This window comes from Hordeum vulgare, chromosome 7H, assembly GCF_904849725.1.
Source record: "Hordeum vulgare subsp. vulgare chromosome 7H, MorexV3_pseudomolecules_assembly, whole genome shotgun sequence".
NCBI lineage: Eukaryota > Viridiplantae > Streptophyta > Magnoliopsida > Poales > Poaceae > Hordeum > Hordeum vulgare.
This window is the reverse complement of record NC_058524.1, coordinates 131,645,122-131,666,389: the sequence shown is the minus strand read 5'-3', so window position 1 is coordinate 131,666,389 and position 21,268 is coordinate 131,645,122. Positions and strand designations below refer to the sequence as shown.

General features: G+C 44.3%; 1 protein-coding gene across 2 annotated transcripts; it reads right to left on the bottom strand.

The window, feature by feature from the left end:
- Positions 1–13,696: 13,696 nt before the first annotated feature.
- LOC123413030 (C2 and GRAM domain-containing protein At1g03370) lies at positions 13,697–21,089 on the bottom strand. 2 transcript variants are annotated; one of them, XM_045105974.1, is made up of 9 exons: positions 19,991–21,089; positions 17,852–19,123; positions 17,295–17,477; positions 16,759–17,042; positions 16,272–16,388; positions 15,560–15,822; positions 15,239–15,407; positions 14,857–15,129; positions 13,697–14,239 (listed from the first exon to the last, which is right to left on the bottom strand). In XM_045105974.1, exons 1-9 carry the CDS (start codon positions 20,337–20,339, stop codon positions 14,045–14,047), a joined length of 3,105 nt encoding a protein of 1,034 aa, XP_044961909.1. In that variant the 5' UTR covers positions 20,340–21,089; the 3' UTR covers positions 13,697–14,044. The 2 variants fall into 2 exon arrangements, with proteins under 2 accessions (XP_044961909.1, XP_044961910.1); XM_045105975.1 differs by having other exon boundaries at positions 14,883–15,129.
- Positions 21,090–21,268: the final 179 nt, after the last annotated feature.

The following is a 21,268-nucleotide window of genomic DNA, read 5'->3' as shown; positions in this document are numbered from 1 at the left end:
ACTTTTCATTTTATTTGTTCCATCACATATAGGCATGTAGAGCATGTCTCATCGTCACAGCTTAATTGTCGATAAAATCATACAGCTACAACACACTTTTGTTTTGAAACAAATTAATTTACTTTTGGGCCTTTTATAATCCAGTGATCATAGGCTTTCCATCAAACCCGTGTCGGCTAAGTGTTCCTTGAACACACTGGACGGTAAGCCTTTCGTTAGCGGATCCGCAAGCATATACTTCATACTTATATGCTCGAGACTTATAGTTTGATTCTGGATTTTATCTTTCACAACGTAATACTTTATATCGATTGTGTTGGAAGCATTACTAGACTTGTTGTTGTGAGCATAAAATACTGCAGGTTGGTTGTCACAGTATATCTTTAGTGGCTTGTGAATACAATCTACCACTTTCAAGTTGGGTATAAATTTCTTTAACCATATCGCGTGCCCGGTGGCTTCAAAATATGCTATGAACTCTGCTTGCATCGTGGACGATGCAACTATGGTATGTTTGGAGCTTTTCCATGAAATAGCTCCCCCTGCGAGAGTGAACACGTACCCAGACGTGGATTTTCTATCATCTCTATCTCCCGCAAAATCTGCGCCTGAGTACCCTTTTATCTCTAGGGACTCAGATCTCCTGTATGTTAGCATGATTTCTTTTGTGCCTTGCACATAACGTAGAGCTTTCTTTGCCATCTTCCAGTGCTCTTGGCCTGGATTTGCTTGATATCTACCGAGTACCCCGATGATAAACGTCAAGTTAGGGCGTGTGCACACTTGTGCATACTGTAAACTTCCAACAACTGAAGTATATGGTACTGTTTTCATTTCATGGAGCTCGTATTTATTTTTGGGACATTGGTGATTCCCAAAACTATCGCCCTTGACTATTGGAGCAGGTGTGGCTTTACACTTATGCATATTATACTTTTGGAGAACTTTCTCTAAATATGCTTTCTGTGAAAGTCCTAAGACTCCATTTTTTCTGTCTCGGTGAATTTAAATTCCCAAAACATATGATGCATCACCAAGGTCTTTCATGTCGAAGTTCGAGGATAAAAACTTCTTTGTCTCTTGTAGTAGACTAATACCATTGCTTGCAAGCAAGATATCATCCACATACAAGATTAGGAAAATATATTTCCCATGTTTAAACTTTGCATAAATGCAGTTATCCTCAACGTTTTCTTGAAATCCAAACCTTTTAATAGTATCATTAAACTTTATGTACCACTGTCTAGAGGCTTGCCTTAGCCCATAAATGGATTTATTTAGGTGGCATCCCATATTTTCCTTGCCTTCCTTGATAAAATCATTGGGTTGTTTCATGTAGACATCTTCTTCTAAATCTCCGTTTAGAAATGCCGTCTTTACATCCATTTGATGCAGCTCTAAATCAAAATGAGCAACTAGTGCCATTATGATTCTGAAGGAATCCTTACAAGAGACTGGAGAAAAGGTCTCATTGTAGTCTATTCCTTCTCTTTGTGTGAATCCTTTTGCCACAAGTCGGGCTTTATACTTATCTATATTCCCATTAGAGTCATACTTTGTTTTGTAGACCCATTTGCAGCCTACTGTCTTTGCTCCTTTAGGAATAGTCTCTAAGTCCCAAACATTATTGGAACTCATCGATTTCATCTCATCTTCCGTTGCCTCTAGCCATTTTAATGAGTGAGGGCTTTTAATGGCTTCTTCGTATGTGGTGGGATCACCTTCCATATGAACCATTTCCGTGTTATAGACTTTATAATCAGTAGAAATAGCAGGTCTTCTTGTTCTATTAGACCTTCTAAGTGCCTCATTGTCTGGCACACTTTCTACTATTTCTTGCCGCTCTTCCCTTTCATGATCAACACCGGGTTCAGTCGGCTCCTGAAGGACAGGTTCCGGGTCTTCTCCCATAGTTGTCATCGTTGGAGTCAGAGCGGGTAGCGAGAAAAATGGCTCTTGAATCATTGGAATGGGTGCATGCACCCTTTTCTCCTCAAGATCAATTTTCCGAGCTACCATGCTCCCCCTCATCATTTCGTCCTCTAAGAAGACAACATGTCTCGTTTCCACAAACTTTGTGTATCTGTTAGGACAATAGAAACGAAAACATTTTGATCTATCAGGGTAGCCAATGAAAACATTTTGATCTATCTGTTTCCACAAACTCACTGTCTTTGGATCTAACTTTCCAATGTTTGGATTAAACATTTTGGCCTCAGCTGGACATCCCCACATCCTGAAGTGTTGCATGGATGGCACTCTTCCTGTCCATAGCTCGTGCGGTGTTTTGGGCACCGACTTGCTTGGTACTCTGTTGAGAATGTGAATGGCGGTTTTAAGCGCCTCCATCCACAATCCCAACGGTATGTCGGAATAGCTCATCATGCTGCGCACCATATCCATGAGGGTACGGTTACGCCTTTTAGCTACTCCATTTTGCTGAGGCTCACCCAACATTGAATACTGGGCGACAATGCCAGTCTCCTGCAAGAACTTTGCAAAAGGTCCAGGGGCTTGGCCATATGGTGTGTGTCGACCGTAGTACTCCCCCCACGGTCTGACCTCACAATCTTAATCTTTTTGTCAAGCTGATTTTCAACTTCAGCTTTGAATATCTTGAATTTATCCAATGCCTCATTCCTTTCTTTGATTGGATAAATGTAACCGAAGCGGGAGTAATCGTCTGTGAATGTTATGAATGAATCATAACCATCCACACTTTTCACCGAAAACGGTCCACAAATATCAGTGTGGATAATTTCCAGTGTTCCTGTGCTTCGGTTTGCACATTTCTTTATCTGTTTTACATATTTTCCTTTAATGCAATCCACGCATTGTTCTAAGTCAGAGAACTCCAACTTTGGAAGAATTTCTCTTTTGATTAATCTTTCTATTCTCCCCCTGGAAATATGGCCCAATCGATAGTGCGATAGTTTCGAGGAGTCGTGAGTTCTCTTTCTTTTCTTTTGTTCGTTGTTCGACGAAGAACTTTGCACATTCACATTATTTGCATAATTCACTTTGTCACGAATTGATAACAAATAAAGCTTATCATGAAGAAAGGCATTGCCTACATAATCATTATTGTACCAAACGGTACATTTACCATGTCCAAAAACACATTGATAATTGTCTTTGTCTAAGCATGACACACTTATTAAATTCCTATTACATGAAGGCACGAACAATACATCTCTAAGCAAAAGGTTGAATCCTTCGGTTAGCTCCAAGGAGACGTCACCTACAGCTTCAACTTCTGCTTGGACACCATTAGCGACTTCAATGCTTCTTTCTTTTTGGCACATGGTTCTCGTCGAACTGAACCCATGTAAAGAGTTTGCAACATGAACAGTTGCACCTGAGTCAATTCACCAAGTAGATTTTGAAAACTTTACATACAGAGATTCATTTACTAAGGAAACAATATAGTTACCTCTCTTTGCCATGAAGACCTTTAGCCAGGTAGCACAATCCTTCTTGTAGTGCCCTTTCTCCTTGCAGTACAGACAAGTTTCCTTGTCTACTGGAATGGGCTTGTGCTGATAATGGATGGGAGCTTTGCCATGATCTTTGCCCTGTGGCTTTGAGGGAGAACCTTTGTTAGGTGGGAAAACCTTTTTCTTTTCCTTCACATAGTTAAGGGAGCCACCATGTGAAGCCTTGATTCTCTCCTCTTCTTGTGAGCACATTGCGATGACCTTTTCTATATCCCATGTCTCAGGTTGCATGTTGTAGTTTACTACAAAGGTCTCAAATTCTTTAGGCAGCGAAGCCATGACCAGGTGGACAAGGAGATCTGGTTTGATCTCCAGATCCGCATCCATGGGCTTAAGCTTGGCTGCCGTGTTGCTCATCCTAAGGATGTGCTCCCTTATGCCATGTCGACCTCCATTGTAGCTCTCTGTCACCAGTTGTTTGATCAACTGGGTGGCATAGGTCTTAGAAGAGCCAGTAAACTGACTCTTTATCTTGTTGAGCATCTCCTTTGCGGTAGGGCACTCTGCTATTGAGCCCACGATGGTGGTCTCAATGGTGTTCTTTATAAACGCCAAACATTTCTTGTTGGCATTTATCCATAACTTGTTGCATATGGAGTAGGACATCTCCTTTTTGCCACAATCCCATTGCTTTTCTCCTAACTCTCATCATCCTCATCAGCATCTCTGACCGGGTCTGAGGGTGCAACTGGCTGTGGTTCCTCTAAAACCCAATCCACCTCAGCAATGCACAAAGCCATGTCAACCTTCTTCCTCCATTCAGACTAATTATCCCCTGTGAGTGTAGGACGTCCTTAAGGCAACTCATCAGGTGAAAACCTCCTGAAATCACCATATAAGCGAAATCAATACGATAATTATATGCATTCAGTAACGTTGGTTAAAATAATCATACAATTGCCTATGCAAATGTCACGCCCAAGATGCGACCCTATCCTCAATTTGGCACGGGGGCCTCGTCAGGGATAGAAGCGCATCTCGTCGTGTCGCAAGAATGGATATCGTTACAAGTACATGTACTGAAAAGAAGAGGTATAAATAGAGTTGGCTTACACTCGCCACAAGCTACAACAGAGTCACATCAGTACATTACATAATCATCAAGAGTAAGAGCAGGGTCCGACTACAGACGAAAACAAACGACAAAAGAAGAACGACGTCCATCCTTGCTATCCCAGACTGCCGGCCTGGAACCCATCCTAGATCGATGAAGAAGAAGAAGAAGAAGCAACTCCAAATGAACAATCAACGCGCTAGTCAAGTAGCCTTTACTTGTACCTGCAACTGGTGTTGTAGTAATCTGTGAGCCACATGGGACTCAGCAATCTCATTTCCAAAGGTATCAAGACTAGCAAAGCTTAATGTGTGAGGCAAGGTTAAGTGGTGAGGTTGCAGCAGCGGCTAGCATATATGAGGTGGCTACACTTACGAGTACAAGAAATAAGAGGGGGAAGATCTACGCATAACAGACGTGAACTACTGTTGATCAAATGAATGACCCTGAACACCTACCTACGTCAGACATAACCCCACCGTCTCCTCGATCGGAGAAGGAACTCACGAAAGAGACAGTCACGGTTATGCACACAGTTGGCATATTTTAATTAACTTGACTTCAAGTTATCTAGAACCAGTGTTAAACAAAGCTTCCACGTTGCCACATAACCGCGGGCACGGCTTTCCGAAAAGATTTAACCCTGCAGGGATGCTCCAACTAGTCCATCACAAATTACCACAAGCCCATAGAAATCCTCAATCACGAAGCTCGCGATCTCGTCGGATTCCCTAGTGGAAAACCTCAACTCTGAGATTACCCAAAACATCACCGGAATCCCGATGCACAAGATACCTCGTCAAAGGTAAAACTAATCCAGCAAGGCCGCCCGACGTGTCGACGAACCCGATAGGAGCCGCGTATCTCGTTCTCAGGACACGACGGATGGAAAATCCTACAGGTGCCAAACCTCGAGTTGCCCCGTGGTGGCCCCGCAGTCTGTCCAGTTTGGACCAACACTCATGAGGAGCACTGGCCCAGGGGTTGATTAAATTAGTCCGCGGGTGCCGGCGGGTCCCTATGCATTATTATTAGGTTATTAGGCAAATGTAGTACCAAAGTTGGGCCTTGCCACACCAGCTTTAATCCAAAACGAATTATCAAGGGGGTCCCCATAACAACCCCGATCGTGTTAGGAGCGCTCATTTATAGAACATAACATCGGTAGCCGAAAACTAAGGGGGGGGCAAAGGTGGAACAAAACACCAGGCTAGAAAGGCCGAGCCTTCCACCTTTTACCAAGTATATAGGTGCATTAAATTAAATAGCATTAATAGGGTGATATAACAAGGAACCCATGTTATCACATGGAAGCAACTGCACCTGCAACTAGCAACGCTAACAACATGGTTAAGCAAGCGGTAACATAGCCAATCCGTGGTTTGCTAGGTTGAACAGGTTGAAGGTTTCATGGCAATGTTGAGAGGCTGATATTTAACATGTGGTAGGCAACGAGACATAAACGATAGCATCGAAATAACTAGCATGGCAATGATAGTAATGGTATCTGGGAAAATGGTCATCTTGCGTGAGATCCCGCTTGAAAGAAGAATGCCTCCGTGAAGCAGACGGACCGACGTAGTCGAACGGGTCCTCACAATCCGGCACGCTGCGGAACTCTATCGAGACGGGGAAAACCGGAACAAGCATCAACACACGGAATTCACCACACGGTGCACAACACAAATGATGCATGAGCAGCTGAATACATGCAAGTCACGGCATGACAATTCACAACAACCAAATACTACACATTAAGTGAAGTTCAATTTGCAACGAGTTGCATATTGACGAAACTCCACGTTTATTATTTAGTTCTATCCCGAATAGATACACGGCAATATTAAATGTTATTAAACATGGCAAGAGGTGAAGCGCAATTAATCTACCTATCTAGGCATTTTAAATGAGGTCGGAAATGACATATAGCATCTCCGAGACGACCTCACATGTTAATTTACAATTTTGTCCAGATCTGAACTAATGCATTTAATTAGTTGCTAAACAGCAAAACAAATAGGTTCACATGATTCTACGCGTCATTTCAAGCAATCTACACATAAAGAACATCTCCAACGGAGCTACGGTTCAAAAGATACAAGCACCGCAAGATATGATCGCATGAATGCAATATGTGTGCAACGACGGTCACGAGCACTTCAAAACATACAACCAGCAAGAGAAAATGAAACTACACGACATTCTAAGCAAGTTTCGTGTAGGACACGATCAAATCGGAGCTACGGATCTACAACTACGAGCAAAACAAGATATCACTACAAACTGCCAAAATCAGCCACATTGCACTTTCTACGCCCCACAACTACGAGCTACACAACTCCGATAAACTCAAGCAAGGCATGACACGAAAGAGGGCAAGAAGCACTACTACAAGCAACTAACAACAATTAGCATGGCATCATGGAACACTAGGAAAAGAAGTCACAAAATGGCATCCCACACACTATTTCAGACTTGGTGAAAATTACACCTCATGAAAGTGCAGTTTTCGATCTGAAGCCATATTGACAGCAACAAAACTATAAGCTACAAGACTCCAAAAGGCATGAAAATTCACAGCATGCTAGAGAAACACAAGGGCTACAACTAACTCCATTGCACCAACCTCAAAAGAGCTACAGATCAAAAGATAGAAGAAAGACAAGACATCAACAAAATATAACAGATTCCAGACTTAGAAATATTTCAGCTCCTCCAAATCAGCACTATTTCTAGCAACTTGAGAGCAATCAAACCACACCTAAACATGCATTTCTATTGCAACTAAAAATACCGGGGGCTAGACAAAACATCAAAGAAGAACTCCCTAGTTGACAACTCCGTCAAACGAAGCACGGAATAAATCCTACGAAATAAACAAAAGGGCAACATGGCAAAATATCTCGCGAACTAACTTACTCAAAAGCTAAAACTAATTGCATACCCCGAAAACATATAAAATATGTGGGGTTGCAACACATAAATAATGCCACACATAAATGCGAGATAATGGCCTAGACACGGAAAAATAAACTAGCGGCAACCCTATACGCAAAAAATACGAGTGACCGCTCTAAAATACAAGAAAAAATGGTTCCTAAAACATGGGCATTTTATCTAAGGCATACGGAAAAACCGGACACGCGTGAAAAATAAACTACGGGCAAAACACATTAGGACAACACGCTAAACTAGGCATTCGGCATGCTAAACTACATCAAACAATTATGCAAGTTGGATAATCGTATTCTACGCGAAATTCTACGCCAAAACCATATACAATACATCGCGATCCGATACACGGTTAATTAACTACGGCCGTTTTAATATACGTATATCTACTAGAATTTATTATAACTCCGAAAATCCTTCTAACCTATTGGGCCGAAACCTGAGGCGCAACCTAACAAAAACTAAAAAAAATGCACAGGCGGGGGATAGACTCGGGGCTTACCTTGGGCTCGGCCCATCTTGGAGGGGAGGCAGATGAGCCACGAGGCCTGGCTCGGGCGCCACCTGGGCCGCGTGGGGAGGCAACGCTGGGGCCGCTGCGGCGCGGATGCTGGGCCTGCGCGGGGCCCACGGGGCGGCGCGAGCTTGCTCGTCCCCAACCCTGATCCAGATCGAGATCGAGGGGAGTGGCGTCGGCTCGAACATGGCTGGCGGCGAGGGGCTCCGCCTGGACGTCGAGGAGGCCGGGAACTAAGGTGAGGGCGAGCGGCTGCGACGGATCCGGGGCTACACCGGCCGGAGGAGGCACTAAGCGGCGGCGGCGGGGGCTAATGAGGCCACGGCCGGCTGGGGCGATGGCTCACCGACGGGCAGCAGAACTAGGGTGCTGCTCGGGCAGGGACGACGACAGGAGGCAGCCGGGGCGGCGCGCAGAGGACGACACGGAGGGAGCCGGGGCTCGGGGCAAGGCTGCAGGAGGGCTCGGCGAGCAGAGACTGGAGGCGAGGTGGCGGCGCGCTACAGGCAGCGGGGAGGCTCGGGAGGAGGAGAGCTGCAACCCCCAACGGGCTCGTCTGGGCCCAGATGGGCTCGGGCGGGCCCCGATCTGGGCCGGGAGGGCCTCGCGCGAGGAGGGAGACATGGGCGTTGGGGGTGGCGGTTGCACACTGATTCACACGGGAATCGAGGTAGGGAGGGGCTAGGGCTAGATTAGGAAGGGGAGGCTACCTATTTATAGACACGGGGCTAGGGTTATCCGAATTCGGCCCCATTTTCGCACACGCGATCGGAATCGTACGAACTCGAACGTGGGGTCGGCTAAGTGAACGTGTAGAGTAGGCTAGCCGGAGAAGAGAGGGAAATGGTGCGGCGCGGCAACGCGATTTTAAACACCGGAACACGTCCGACGGTAGACCGAATACGGTGCCGCTACGGTCGACCGTTCGGGTACCAGACGGACTTCGATTGCGACGAAACTTGACAGGCGGCCTACCTATATATAAATAATACCGCACGACAAATTCCAGCTCAATCGGAGAAAGTTTTATACACGCTTTAAAAGCAGGGTTTGATGATGCCGCGGACGCGTACAAGTGCGGTCAGGCTCGGAACGAACAACGACGATAACCGATAACTAACAACGGATGCAACGTTTGAAAACTGGCGGCAACGGAGATGACGATGCAATGCAGATGATGCGCATGATGCGATGAAGATGCGACAAAATAAAATAACCACACAACGAAAACGGGATAAAGGGGGAATCTTCTGGAACGTCGGTCTCGGGCTGTCACAGCAAATTCATCTATATTACCGTTGGGCAAATAATAGAAATAAATTCATCTTTTGCAATATGCAACATGATCATGTTACTAAACAACGTTGGTTAGAATAATAGCATGACCATATTTCATATTTCATTTAGCAGCGGAAAACGTGAAATTAAAATTTCATATGCCTTTTAACTTTACAGAAAAATAATTCTGTCATTTAAAATAAAATTCATGAACCTTATTAATGCTTTTATAAAGATCATGAACTTTTCTTTTTCAGAGAAAACTATTTTATTCTCAGAGACCTTTTATTTTTCTTTTCAGAAAAATAACATTATAATTCTGTCTAAATTAACAGAAACTTTGAACATTTTTATTTGCTATTTCTAAACATATTTTCATAAGAAAAAGTGCCTAGAAAATACTTTTAAATCTACCTTAATAGACAGAAACTCGGAAATCCTTTAAAATAAAGGAAAACGGCCGTCGTGTGGACTCTACTACTTTCGGCCCGAGAGGCTTCTCCCGCCGGCCTGAGGCGTTGCCTCGGCCCAACAGCCAACTGCCTCGGCCTGGTCAGCCAACCTGGCGCCCAGCGCCCCTTTGGGCCGGCCTATGCCTCGTGGCTTCGTTTCGGCCTGGTGGCCCGCGCCGGCATTAGGTCTTTGCCCTGGACCGTCGGATATGATTCGACGGCCAGGCGCGGTTCTAGCTTGGACAAAAGAGGAGCCGACAGGGAGGGGCGCAACCCTAATCTCATTTCCCCCTCCCCCATCCCACCACTCTCTTCTCTCGCTCCTGTAGTCCTCCAGACGCGCCGGACGGCTCCTCTCGCATGGAGGCATTGTAGCCCCGCCGGAGGGTGCTCGGGTGGCCGCCGGCCGTGGCGGCCGAAGGCCCCGCGCCGCGCGCTGTCTGCCTTCTAGCCTCTAGCGCGAAGGGTGTGCTAGCTGGCCGCCAGCTGCGACGACTTTAAGTCCCGTGCCGCGCGCGCCATGCTTTTGCAAGCTCTTCCCGGAGCCATAGCCCGCCTCTCGCCGGCAGCGCACACGCCTTACGGTGGGTGCGCCGCCATCGAGCGATCGGCGGTGGCTCCTTTTCCTCTTAGCCGGCATGTGCTTTCACCACGACGACCAAAAATGGCCTTGTATGCGTGATACTACGGCGCCACTTCCGCCCCCTTTGCCGGTGGCGCGTTTCCGTTAGCGGAAGCGCACCACCGTCAAACGGCATGGTCGCGGTGCTTATACTTTGCCTTTTTCCTTGATAGAGAAGATGCATGGCATCATCCCTGTTCCTTTGTCGGCGAGCGCGAGCACCTTCTAGGCGAACGCGCCACCGTCAAGGGCGTGGTGGTGGTGCCCTTTGCTCGTGTTCCCTCCCCCTTTTCTTTCGCTTGCCTTTACCGGATTCGATCCGATTTTTTTGTCTTTCTTTTGGATCTAATCTGATCCACACTTTGCCTCCGAGGAGGTTGGTTCTTCTTCCCCACACCTCGGCTTGCCGATGCGTGTGGGGATCGAGAGGAACAGGCGCGGCCTTGCGGCGACGCTACTTTGCCGATGAGGCCCTAGGCCATCTTCGGTACCTTGCCCATCTAGGGTTCATGTCGGGGCGAGGAAAAAGAACTTGCTTTTCAATTTCATTCAACCGAATAAGTCTATTGCCTAGTGGCTCATGATACCATTGATAGAACATGGGGATCCTAGAAGATCCGGTAGAACACATGACTTTACCTTGTCCTGAGCCGGATGAGCTCCCACTGGTCTCCATCGGTGCGGTAGCGACGACGGTGACGGAGAAGGAGGGTTAGGCGTAGGTGGAGCTTTCCGTGAGCACCGCGCTTAGGGCCTCTTTGATTCACAGGATTTTGAAAACACGGGAATAGGAAAAGTAGAGGGTTGGAGTGGCATATCCATTTGAATCCTATATGCAGGGCCGTTGAGGGGCCTGTGCGAGCTGTGCGCTCGCACAGGCCCCCCAAAATTGTGGGGCCCCCAACTAGGATCCATATGTATATATATAATCTGAAAAAAATTAGGCCAGATAAATATACCAGGCAGCAGATGCAGGCCCCGCCTGGGCCATGCAGGCAGCAAACGGAAGTCCCACCCCTGCCCTGGGCTACGCACATATCATCCAGTCGCAACCCCTGACCCGTTCCTTTGGACTGAAACGGCGACGGCGATCGAGACGACCAGGATATTCATCCTGGAGACGACGAGATCGCTTTTCAGGTTGCTGGCCGCAGCGAGGCGACGAGTAGAAGCGGACGCCGGCAGGACGTCGTCGTCGCTCGTGTGTGACCTACCAGCGGAGGTACACAAAGTTCCTCAACCTGATTACCTGAATCGAGACACCACTGCTGAACAATTGGCTCACGACACCCTTCTAGGTGAGATTTCCAAAGATCACTTGCCCATAAAAATTTCTGAATCTCTCTGAATATTGAGCTTTCTTAAAGCTTTGTTTTTCCTGCGTATATGCGTACAACGGTACAGATCACATGAAGCGAGTCTCTCATCAAGGAGTACTGGAATAGGCTATTTTGCAGGACAAGAGACTGCCTGAATGGTAAGAAATTTCTGGAAAAATATCCGATGGCATTTTATTCAGCTTGTGGTTGTCATAGTCTAAATCTTGCGCTATGTGATATGGCAAAGTCTTGCCGTAAAGCAACAGACTTTTTTGGAGTTGTACCACGCATATATACAATATTTGATAATTCTACTAAACGATGGCAAATTCTCAAAGATAACTTAAAGAAGTTGACTGTCAATTCATTGTCATCTACTCGTTGGGAGAGTCATATTGAGAGTGTTAAGGCTATACGATATTCAAATGCCAGAAATAAGGGAGGCTTTACTATAAGTGGCTGAAACTGATAAGGATCCATTGACAAGTAGTGAAGCTCAATCATTGGCAGAAAATGAACTTGGTGGTTTTGAATTTGTAGTGCCTATAATTATCTGGTATGATATATCATCCGCTGTTAATTTGATCAGCAAGCAGCTACAATCAAAGGACATGCTCATTGATATTGCAATTGAGTCTATACAAGGTCTGCTTTCCTTTTTCAGTAAGTATAGAGAAAATGGCTTTTCAAAAGCATTGGAAGCTGCAAAAGAAATTGCACTTGAGATGGATACTCATGAGAGTTCCGCACCAAGCGTAAAATCAAAAGAAAACGACAATTTGATGAGGGCAAAGATGATGGATCTATTGTTTCACAATCTGCACAGGAGTCATTTAGGGTCAATTATTTTCTGCAAGTGGTTGATCAAGCTATAGTTTCACTTACCAGGAGGTTTGAGCAATACCAGGGGTATGAAAAAACTTTTGGTTTCTTATTTACTTCAGATAGGCTGCGATCTTTGGATGATAAGAGTTTGCTTGCTGCTTGTGTTAATCTTGAGGATGTACTTAAGAATGGAGAATACAAAGACATTGATGGAGCTGAATTGTTTCATGAGTTAATTTTCATCTAGGATTTAGTTAAGAACTCCATGGGGCCTGTTGATATTCTTGAGATTCTGATGAAGCGTCCCTTCTATCCTAATGCTATTATTGCGTATAGGATTTTGTTAACCATTCCTGTAACTCTTGCAACTGCGGAAAGGAGCTTTTCTAAACTCAGGTTGTTGAAATCCTACTTGCGTTCTACTATGACACAAGAAAGGCTCAATGGTTTGGCGACAATAGCACTTGAAAATGATGTCTTGGAGAAGATTAACTATGAAGATATAATTGAAGATTTCATTTCAAAGAACACAAGACGAATGACACTTTTCAATAGAGCATGAGGTTAGTTTATTGGTTTAAGTATTCCATATTGATACTTGAGAATTTTCTACGCATTGTACGAAATAACATAAATTTTAATTACATAATTAGGTGATCATGCTAGTGTTATATTATGTTTTTTTAAATGTTAGGGCCCCATTTTTCTTTTCGCACCGGGGCCTCGAATTTCTGGAGACGGCCCTGCCTATATGATTAACAAGGAGTGTTTGATGCCATAGGAAAAACAAAGGAATTGTAAAAAGAGGTTGAAATGGATGTTAGATTTCCTATGAAATGTAGTACAAAAGATTTCATAGGAAAAAATCCTATGGATCCAATCCTATGAATCAAAGGACCAATGTAGGAAAAATTCCTAAGGATTTCAATCCTCTAAAAATCCTATAGAATTTCTTTGAATCAAAGGAGCCCTTAACCTAGATCGGATAGGTATGTCGGTAGGGGTGTGACGGCAGCAAATCTCGTAGTCCGTGCCCCGGCACCCGACCATCCTTTATATAGCACGGGTCACAGGGGCCCACCAACCATAATGGGTTGGACGCCCCCGATCAGGACGCATAGATCAAGGCCCGATGGGCCCACGCGGTGAGAGATCAACCTAACACATTTGTCATACAGAATTTTTACTGAGCCAAGCTGCTGAAACCGTGGTTGCCCAGAACTCCTGTGAAACATTTGTTCTACTACTTCAATTTTCCTTTTGAGTGCAAGTGATGAAAAGAATGTCGATTTGCCTACACTATCGAACTACATTCTTGGCCCCGCTGTCAGTTCCCAAAGCTGAATCCTGGACTGGGGCAAATTCTTGAGGGCGTGTGCTGTGATCCGCCCTTTGTGGAATCATCTATCCTCACTATGTACAATCCTTCCTCGCCGGAAATCAGAATCGATGAATGCATCACCAGAAGATGTTTTCTGGCGATCCATATGTGTGTGCACCAGCAAAAACATGATGCAAAAAATGGCTCCTAATTAGCTGGTACGAGTTCCTTCTCAAGTTGGCCAAATATCTTCTTGAGGCGAGAAGACAACTTCGATGCCACCTCTTGCGTGATCTTCTTTCGATTCTTGCAGCTCTTTAGCCATGCCATGCCAATAAATACTTGGACACTGCATGACTTCTGCTTGGACGAATTCTGCTCCAACTGGTATCGAATATGGAGCTGTTGAAATTAAGTAATAGCTATGTGAGAAGTCAAGAAATCTGAAAAAAGAGAGACAAAACTAATGAACTAATGAATATGGAGTTGTGACAAAATGACTGAGAAGATAGACAGTTGTTGCCTTTGACAAAACTAATGAACTAAACGTGAGACTACCTTTTTCCTGTTTAGGTGTAAAATAATACATACATGTGTAAACAATGTGATTGTTTTGTATATTTTGTACCGACAAATTTCTAAATTCAGGATGGCCACTTCACCACAGTGACCACTGAAATCTCGTTGAAAGGTTTTCAGTTCAAAAAAATAATCTTGTTAAAAGCCACGAACCCAAGCAACCAAGATATATGCGCGGTGTTATGTTAACCACAGAGAAAAAAAAACAGGGCATACAAATTCAAGATTATCAAAGCTAACAAAAGATCGATTGCTTGACTACAAAGATGTCATGTCAACAATCAAGAGGAAGATGTGATCAAGAAAGCAACATAAGAAGAGCAGGCAAGAACATGACAAGATAAGCACGATATGATACCATGCATAATCAAAATCTATAGCTAATACTAAGATTTTAATAAAAATTAAAAACATTATAATACCAGAAAGTTGTTTCTTACATTGAAAAATTCGCCAAGTGGGATACCTTCAAGTGTCATCACTTCTTCAACGAGCCATCCATTCTTATCAGGCAATGGGCACTTTTGTTGGGTGCTCATTACTTCCCCCTCACGGCGTGCCACTTTCTTGTCAAGCCTGTAATGGACTTGTCTCTGGTGCACATCAGCCCTGACTGGTTCCCATGCTGTCACAGAGTAGTCCATACAGCCAACTTTCTCCATAATTCGACGCTCCACAGGACCACCCTCAAATATGCCCATGAGTATTGGCACCTGGATGAAACATGGAAGTTGCTTTCAATGTAAAGTTGTAACTGTTTCACTTGTTGTACATCACACGGTGGATTGTGCATCATTGTCAGAACAAGATAAGGACTCTTACGTCAAAAGGTATTGCAGATGAAAATACTTCTGACATTTTGACATCCTCGGTGCCTAAGAAAGATCCACCTTCTTCATTTTGGAGGTCTTTCGTTTCTGATTCCTCTTCTACCAGCTGAATTTTTTCTTCAGGGGTCAAAGACCTCGCCTTCCACAGTGCTATTATTGTTCTGCAAAGCATGCAATTCACAATTTTGAAGAACATGCTCATGAAGAAAGAAAATTAAACCGGACAGTAAATTGGTGTCCCTTCAAGTAGTTTATTGCGATGGCTAGCCACATATGATGAGTCAATGTTTATCATCCAAGAAAACGAACTTACTTATGTGCTGCGTTGAATGACACAAAGGATTGGAGATGAAACTTGAGTCTCCCTTCATCGTCCAGTTGCTTTGCTCCATGCCTCGCATCCAATCCTCTGCCCTTGCGAAGAGTAATCAGCAGAGATGGGCTTCCCATCGAAGATAGAGTTGCAGGAACCAACTGGATCTCTTCAATATCTTCCCAAAGAAAGAAGAATTTTGTTTTATGGCCGAAAAGATTGGTGTAGAACCCAATAATTCTTGGGGATAAAAACAAGCGACCCTGCAAGACAGCCATGAGCATAAGCAGTCAAAGAGAGTCACACAAAACAGAGGTTTATATGTCTAATTAAAGTGTAAATTCAGATTAACAGTATCATGGCCATGCAAAATATGACAATGATTACTGGTAATCATAAGTATGCTTAAGTGGTTAACAGACAATATTTGTTACCTTTTTATGGCTGTTTTAACTTTTAACTGGGTTTAGAAACTGAATAAGTTTCAATGGAATCTTTGTACTACATCACACTGGCTGAAAATTTTGACCACCATCGGTAGATTTGCATATTTTTGTAATCTGGAATGACAGTTGTGCCTATTCGGTATCCCAGCTGACTCTTTAATTTGAGGATACTGAATCCACTTTCTCGGCACGTGGTACTGTATCACGAAATGAATGAGGGCTTGCTTGCATTACAACAGAAACACAGTACAAGCAAATAAATTTACCTGTGTGAGCATCTTGCGCTTTAAATGGCAGGTAAAATCATTGATAAGGAATTCTTCTGGTGGCAAAGCAAAGATCTTCTGGAACTCTAAGTTTGTGTGAGGTGACCGCATAGCAATCTGCATAATGAGATTGGCATCAATCAAGTCATAGACTGATTATATGATATCATATACACCTATATTTGGTGTGCACACTTGTGAATTTCAAAATTTCTCACTAAAATTGTAGACAGGAGTTGCATGTGACAAAAGAAACATAATTAACAACAAAATAAGCATGCAAACTTTGGTCTTTTTGGTACAGTGCACATGTGATTATATTCTTGTAGAACTTTTAGCAAGTGAACATATTCCAAGTTTCTAACATGCTCGACATTTATAAATTCTATGAATGTACACAATTGTAGTACTATTTGGATGATAGGCTCATATGGTCCTAAGAGCATGCTTTGGTTTTACCACTTGATGATAGGGAATAGAGACCTACCTTTCTGCCAACCTCTTTCTCCATCCTGTCCAGGTAATCCTTCACAACTTCTGTACCCCTTGAATTGTTCAAGAAAATTCTTAAATGCAATTTTGACTGACATGCTTGAGCCAGCTTTCCCTTGAGAGGAATCCAAATGTCGGCAAGCTCAGATATACTATATTTCAAGAAATTTATTTCAACGTGACCAAGGGAGGCAACTTCATCAAAAGGTCCATCAAAATCATATACGTTTATTTCCATCACCGAGGGTGGGTCTTCCATGGCATCAAATTCGAAAATTTCTGCACATTTCGAAAAGGTTATAATGAAACCTGACCACTTGAAAGACCTAAAAATACTTACAAATAAATAGAGGTTCCTTTGATCCCAATAATACATTTTGGTTACTGGGAGTTCTAAAGTTTAGCACTACATGAATTAAAGCAAAATGACAGCAAATGTAAATAGGTCAAATAAAGCTGGCTCCAAATGAGTTTCTAGCAAGTTATGAGATGGCTAGCAAATATTGCAAACAAAATAAATTATAGCTTTACCATTCCACTGAGGCTCAAGAGTGTGAAACTTAATCGAACTTGTCTTTGTCTGTCCATTGCAAGTAAATACAACATATGGATCAGAGTAACCCGATGACTTTGTTGCTGCTAAGTTGGTCCCATCTATCAAAGCAACAGTCAGCAACCAGCCATCGCCTTTTGCTTTGACACCATGATCACCGCCTACACATTCCAGAAGACCATGTAAGCAAAGTTTGCTCTTACGTGCAGATTATGAGAGTATATCTCCAGACTCCAGGCCGGGGGCATTCCCTCCTTTTTGAAAAAAGAAGAGAGTATATGCCCAGAATAATAGCTGAAGATTCTGGTGAAGAAAATAAAAGGTAACAGTGACCTTGTTTTATCAGAAAATTCCTAAAGAAGCATTTGTATCTTGTCATTGTCAAGTGTCAAGAACTGTTGGGTCTATCTGCTGAAATTTTATTATTCACACTTTCACAGTGATTCTGTTAAATAACACATGAGCTCATGCATAATGCTTCTATTCCTACTAGGAAAAATAACGGGAGTAAAAGCGGAAAGGAGATATGAGCTACCTCTTTGCCTCCTTGCCTGGACAAACCGTGCAATCATATTAAGGACACGTTGTCCTTGCAGAACAAGAACTCCACAAACCACAACTTCACCAACAGAATCCGGCAAGTCTAGGCCAGGGAACTCGAGACCTTGAATTACACTAGGACTTGCAAGGATGATGTGTGCAAAAACATAAATTAGCGCAACAACTGAGGATACAACAGTAAAATTTCCAAAGATTCGAAATGCTAGTTTCCAGTCGGATTCTGTTTCCGGTTGCACGGAAGACAAGCTTTCATTATTTGTTGTTGTATCTTTTGCATCAACTGGTCTGACATTTTGAGCCAGAAGTTCAGAGACCTGATTGAAGTTATCCTTCAGTCCTTGTTTTGCACCATTTTCTATCATGCCCTTCATCATGGTACTTTGCATGAAATTTACGCGCCAAGAGATTACAAGCTGTGAAGATCTTTCATCATCTCTTACTTCAGGCCCTGGCATTATACAGGTTAAAACCTCCACCCTAAAATTATTGCCAAAAGGGACCTCAGGAGTACTGACATCTGCTAAAACTGCATACATATCTCCATCTGCCTTCAGATATGTCACGTCTTCTGTTGCTTTCACGGCCTTAACTAGTTTAGTAGCAGCTTTTGTGTAGGTTATAACCCTCTTCAAGATCTCACCATCATTTTCAAGTCTCCACTGTTGAATATCCAAACCAGTAGTTCCTTGCATCTTCGCTAGTGATTGCAGTATCTCTGAACTTGGTGAGAAAATAAGTGCGTTCAAGTCACTGGGTGCAACAGCATAAACTTGATCGATAAGAACTCCACCTGACAAATTTCCAGGCATATCATTGCCTTCATGCTTAGATGCAAAGGCTTTTAGTAGTTCATCAAACGACATATTTACGCTAGTTTCAGAGTCCTGCTCATCAGAAATTTGTGCGCTTGTTGATGGCATTTCTTCAAGAGTATCCAAACCACGGTCGTGCTTGAACAGAGGTGGAACAGAAACTTCCGTGTCTTTTGGTTTTACTGAAAAGATTTGTTGCAGCCGGTTGACAAATGATGGACCAACATTTGATTTATCCTCCTTGGTGATTTCTGCTTCATCGCTACGCGGTGGCGACGCGGATATTTCTATAGGAATATTTGGCAAAGAAGATCCCTTCCTTAGTTCACTTGATTTGTCTGAACTTGATGCAAAGTCGTCTGAAGCCCAATGCGCAAGTGTCGCTGTCTCTTCAGGGTAACTTTGAGATAGAGATATAGTGAGATGAATTTCTCCTACAGAAGATGTTAGCAGCATGTAAATAACCGCCCACAGTGAAAAATAGGCAGTAGTCTATGCACAAAAAAACAAAGAGGATAATCATGTCGGTCGGATAGGCACTGTTTTTATTCACCTCATTACAAGCCAAAATAGTGAATACATTATTTTTTGTTGAGATTAAACGATGGGGAATGAGTGATGAGAAGTCGATCAAACTAGTGAACGGTAATATTGATGCTAATAGAAAAAGAGTCCCCGCGGTTTAGTTTCTTATAATTCCTAATAGTTTGAGTCGTTAAATTACATCATTCAAGGGTTAAACAGCTGATAGTGGGTTGGAAGCTAAGGATAAGTTAAAAAAAAGGCAGTAAAGCTATGACAGGTATACATCCACTACTGTGTTGATTATGTCAGAAGTTTTGGATAATCTGGGAAGTAATATATTCCCAGAAGTGATAAGGAACTGCTAACTGTTTCATAGCCCAACGGTGTGGCACCCTGCTCCTCAGGAACCAACTATAGATTGATTCATAGCAACCGCGGCTGGCGGGACATCCGTATGAACTTTCCCTATAATTTGCCAGATTTGAACTCATAACCTGTTGCTTGCGAGATTTCAGATGAGCACACAATTAACTAAGAAAAGAATATGAACAACATGATGCGTGGAAAGGTTACGGAGAGAAGCTGTTGGCGAAAAGAGGATGCAGAAAGGAGGGTTAAACTAGCACAACCCCATCTATCACAACGCTGGATCGGTCACTGTCCAACTAACACGAATTCAGGAAAACAACAAGACCACATTATCATCATCATGGAACAACTATTTAACTAAGAAAAGAATAGGGAAAGAAAATGATGTGTGGAAGGAAGATGGTTACCACAATCTCTGATCTTGGACTTCTTGCTCTTGGGCTGCAGCGGGTACCAGTGCGTGCCGAGGGAGCGGTTGTCGGCGTCGAGTACGGCGGAGAGGGGCACCCTGAGCTGGCCGAGGAAGTCGTCGGAGAAGTACTTGTCCTCGTCGGTGACGCGTATGAGGAGCTCCTCCTTGAGGTCCCCGACCCGGAAGGCGAACTCCTCGTCCCACACGGGGTTGGCCGACTTCCTGATCACCTTGGTCTTGGCCCGCTGCCTCCCCAGCTGCAGCTTGGCGTACGGGTCGCCCTGCCCCTGCGCCTCCGCCGCCGGGAGGTTGCGGGCCTCGATGACATGCACCACAAGCCTCATTTCCTCCTCTTTTTATGGTTGTTGTCAAGATTGATTGATTTGGGCGGTCTGCGTGGTTCAAATCAAATCAAGAAGCTTCAAGAAACTTTTTTTCTTTCCAATTCAGACTGAAAGCAGCTTCTTTTTTTGGAAGGAATTCAGAAGGAAATCATGGTGGCGTCTGGGACCGAATCAGAAATCAGCGAGAAGTAGCAGAAGAAGTCGCTCGCTTGCTGGGTCGGGGAAGCGCGGGAGAGAGCTGAGACCACATGAAGCTCCGAGCCAAGCAAGCAAGCGAGCAAAACGAATCAAACAAATCCAGATTGAAGCGCGGCGAATCCGGGGACAACGACGGGGCGCTTTCCAGAATGAAGCAACAAAAAGGAAGGGAATCCCCCGAACCGAAGGACCAGGGGGAAGAAAATCCAAGAAAAGAGACGGCGGTGAGCGCCGCACGGACTGGGAGAAGACGGACGGCGAGTCGAGTAGGGGCGGGCTTGGCTTGGCGGAGAGCGGGGTGGGGTCCCGGCGGCGGGGGGAGGAGGATTTCTTGGGGGAGGAAGGGAGGGAGAATGGGCGTTGGGTTTGGGGCATTGAAGACTTTGGGGAGGGAGAAGAGGAGATGGAAAACGAGGGAGGGATTTTGGAGAAAAGGAGTGACTTCACTGCCCGCGTCGCCTCCCTCCCTCCCTCTGCTGCTGACTTTCAAACTACCGCACAGCCCCCCGCAGCCGCCGGTGAGGTCGTGCGCGCATCGCCCTCCTTTCTGCCCCCTCCATCACGCCCGTTTTACCACGACCATCATCACAGGTATGCAAAAAGGAGCCCATAAAGTGTAGCCTTTACTCCCTCTGTAACGCAGTGCTTCTGTCGTCCGTCGCGGCATTTTTAAGTACCCTTAAATTTTTCGGTATTCAACCCGCGGTACGTTTTTAAGTGATACAAACAGA

Coding starts and splice junctions, on each gene's coding strand:
- LOC123413030 (XM_045105974.1), bottom strand. CDS start 20,339: ATGAGGCTTGTGGTGCATGTCATCGAGGCCCGCAACCTCCCGGCGGCG. Junction 16,389..16,758: donor AGAAAGAGGTTGGCAGAAAG/GTAGGTCTCTAT, acceptor CTCATTATGCAG/ATTGCTATGCGGTCACCTCA. Junction 15,408..15,559: donor TCATTCAACGCAGCACATAA/GTAAGTTCGTTT, acceptor CATGCTTTGCAG/AACAATAATAGCACTGTGGA.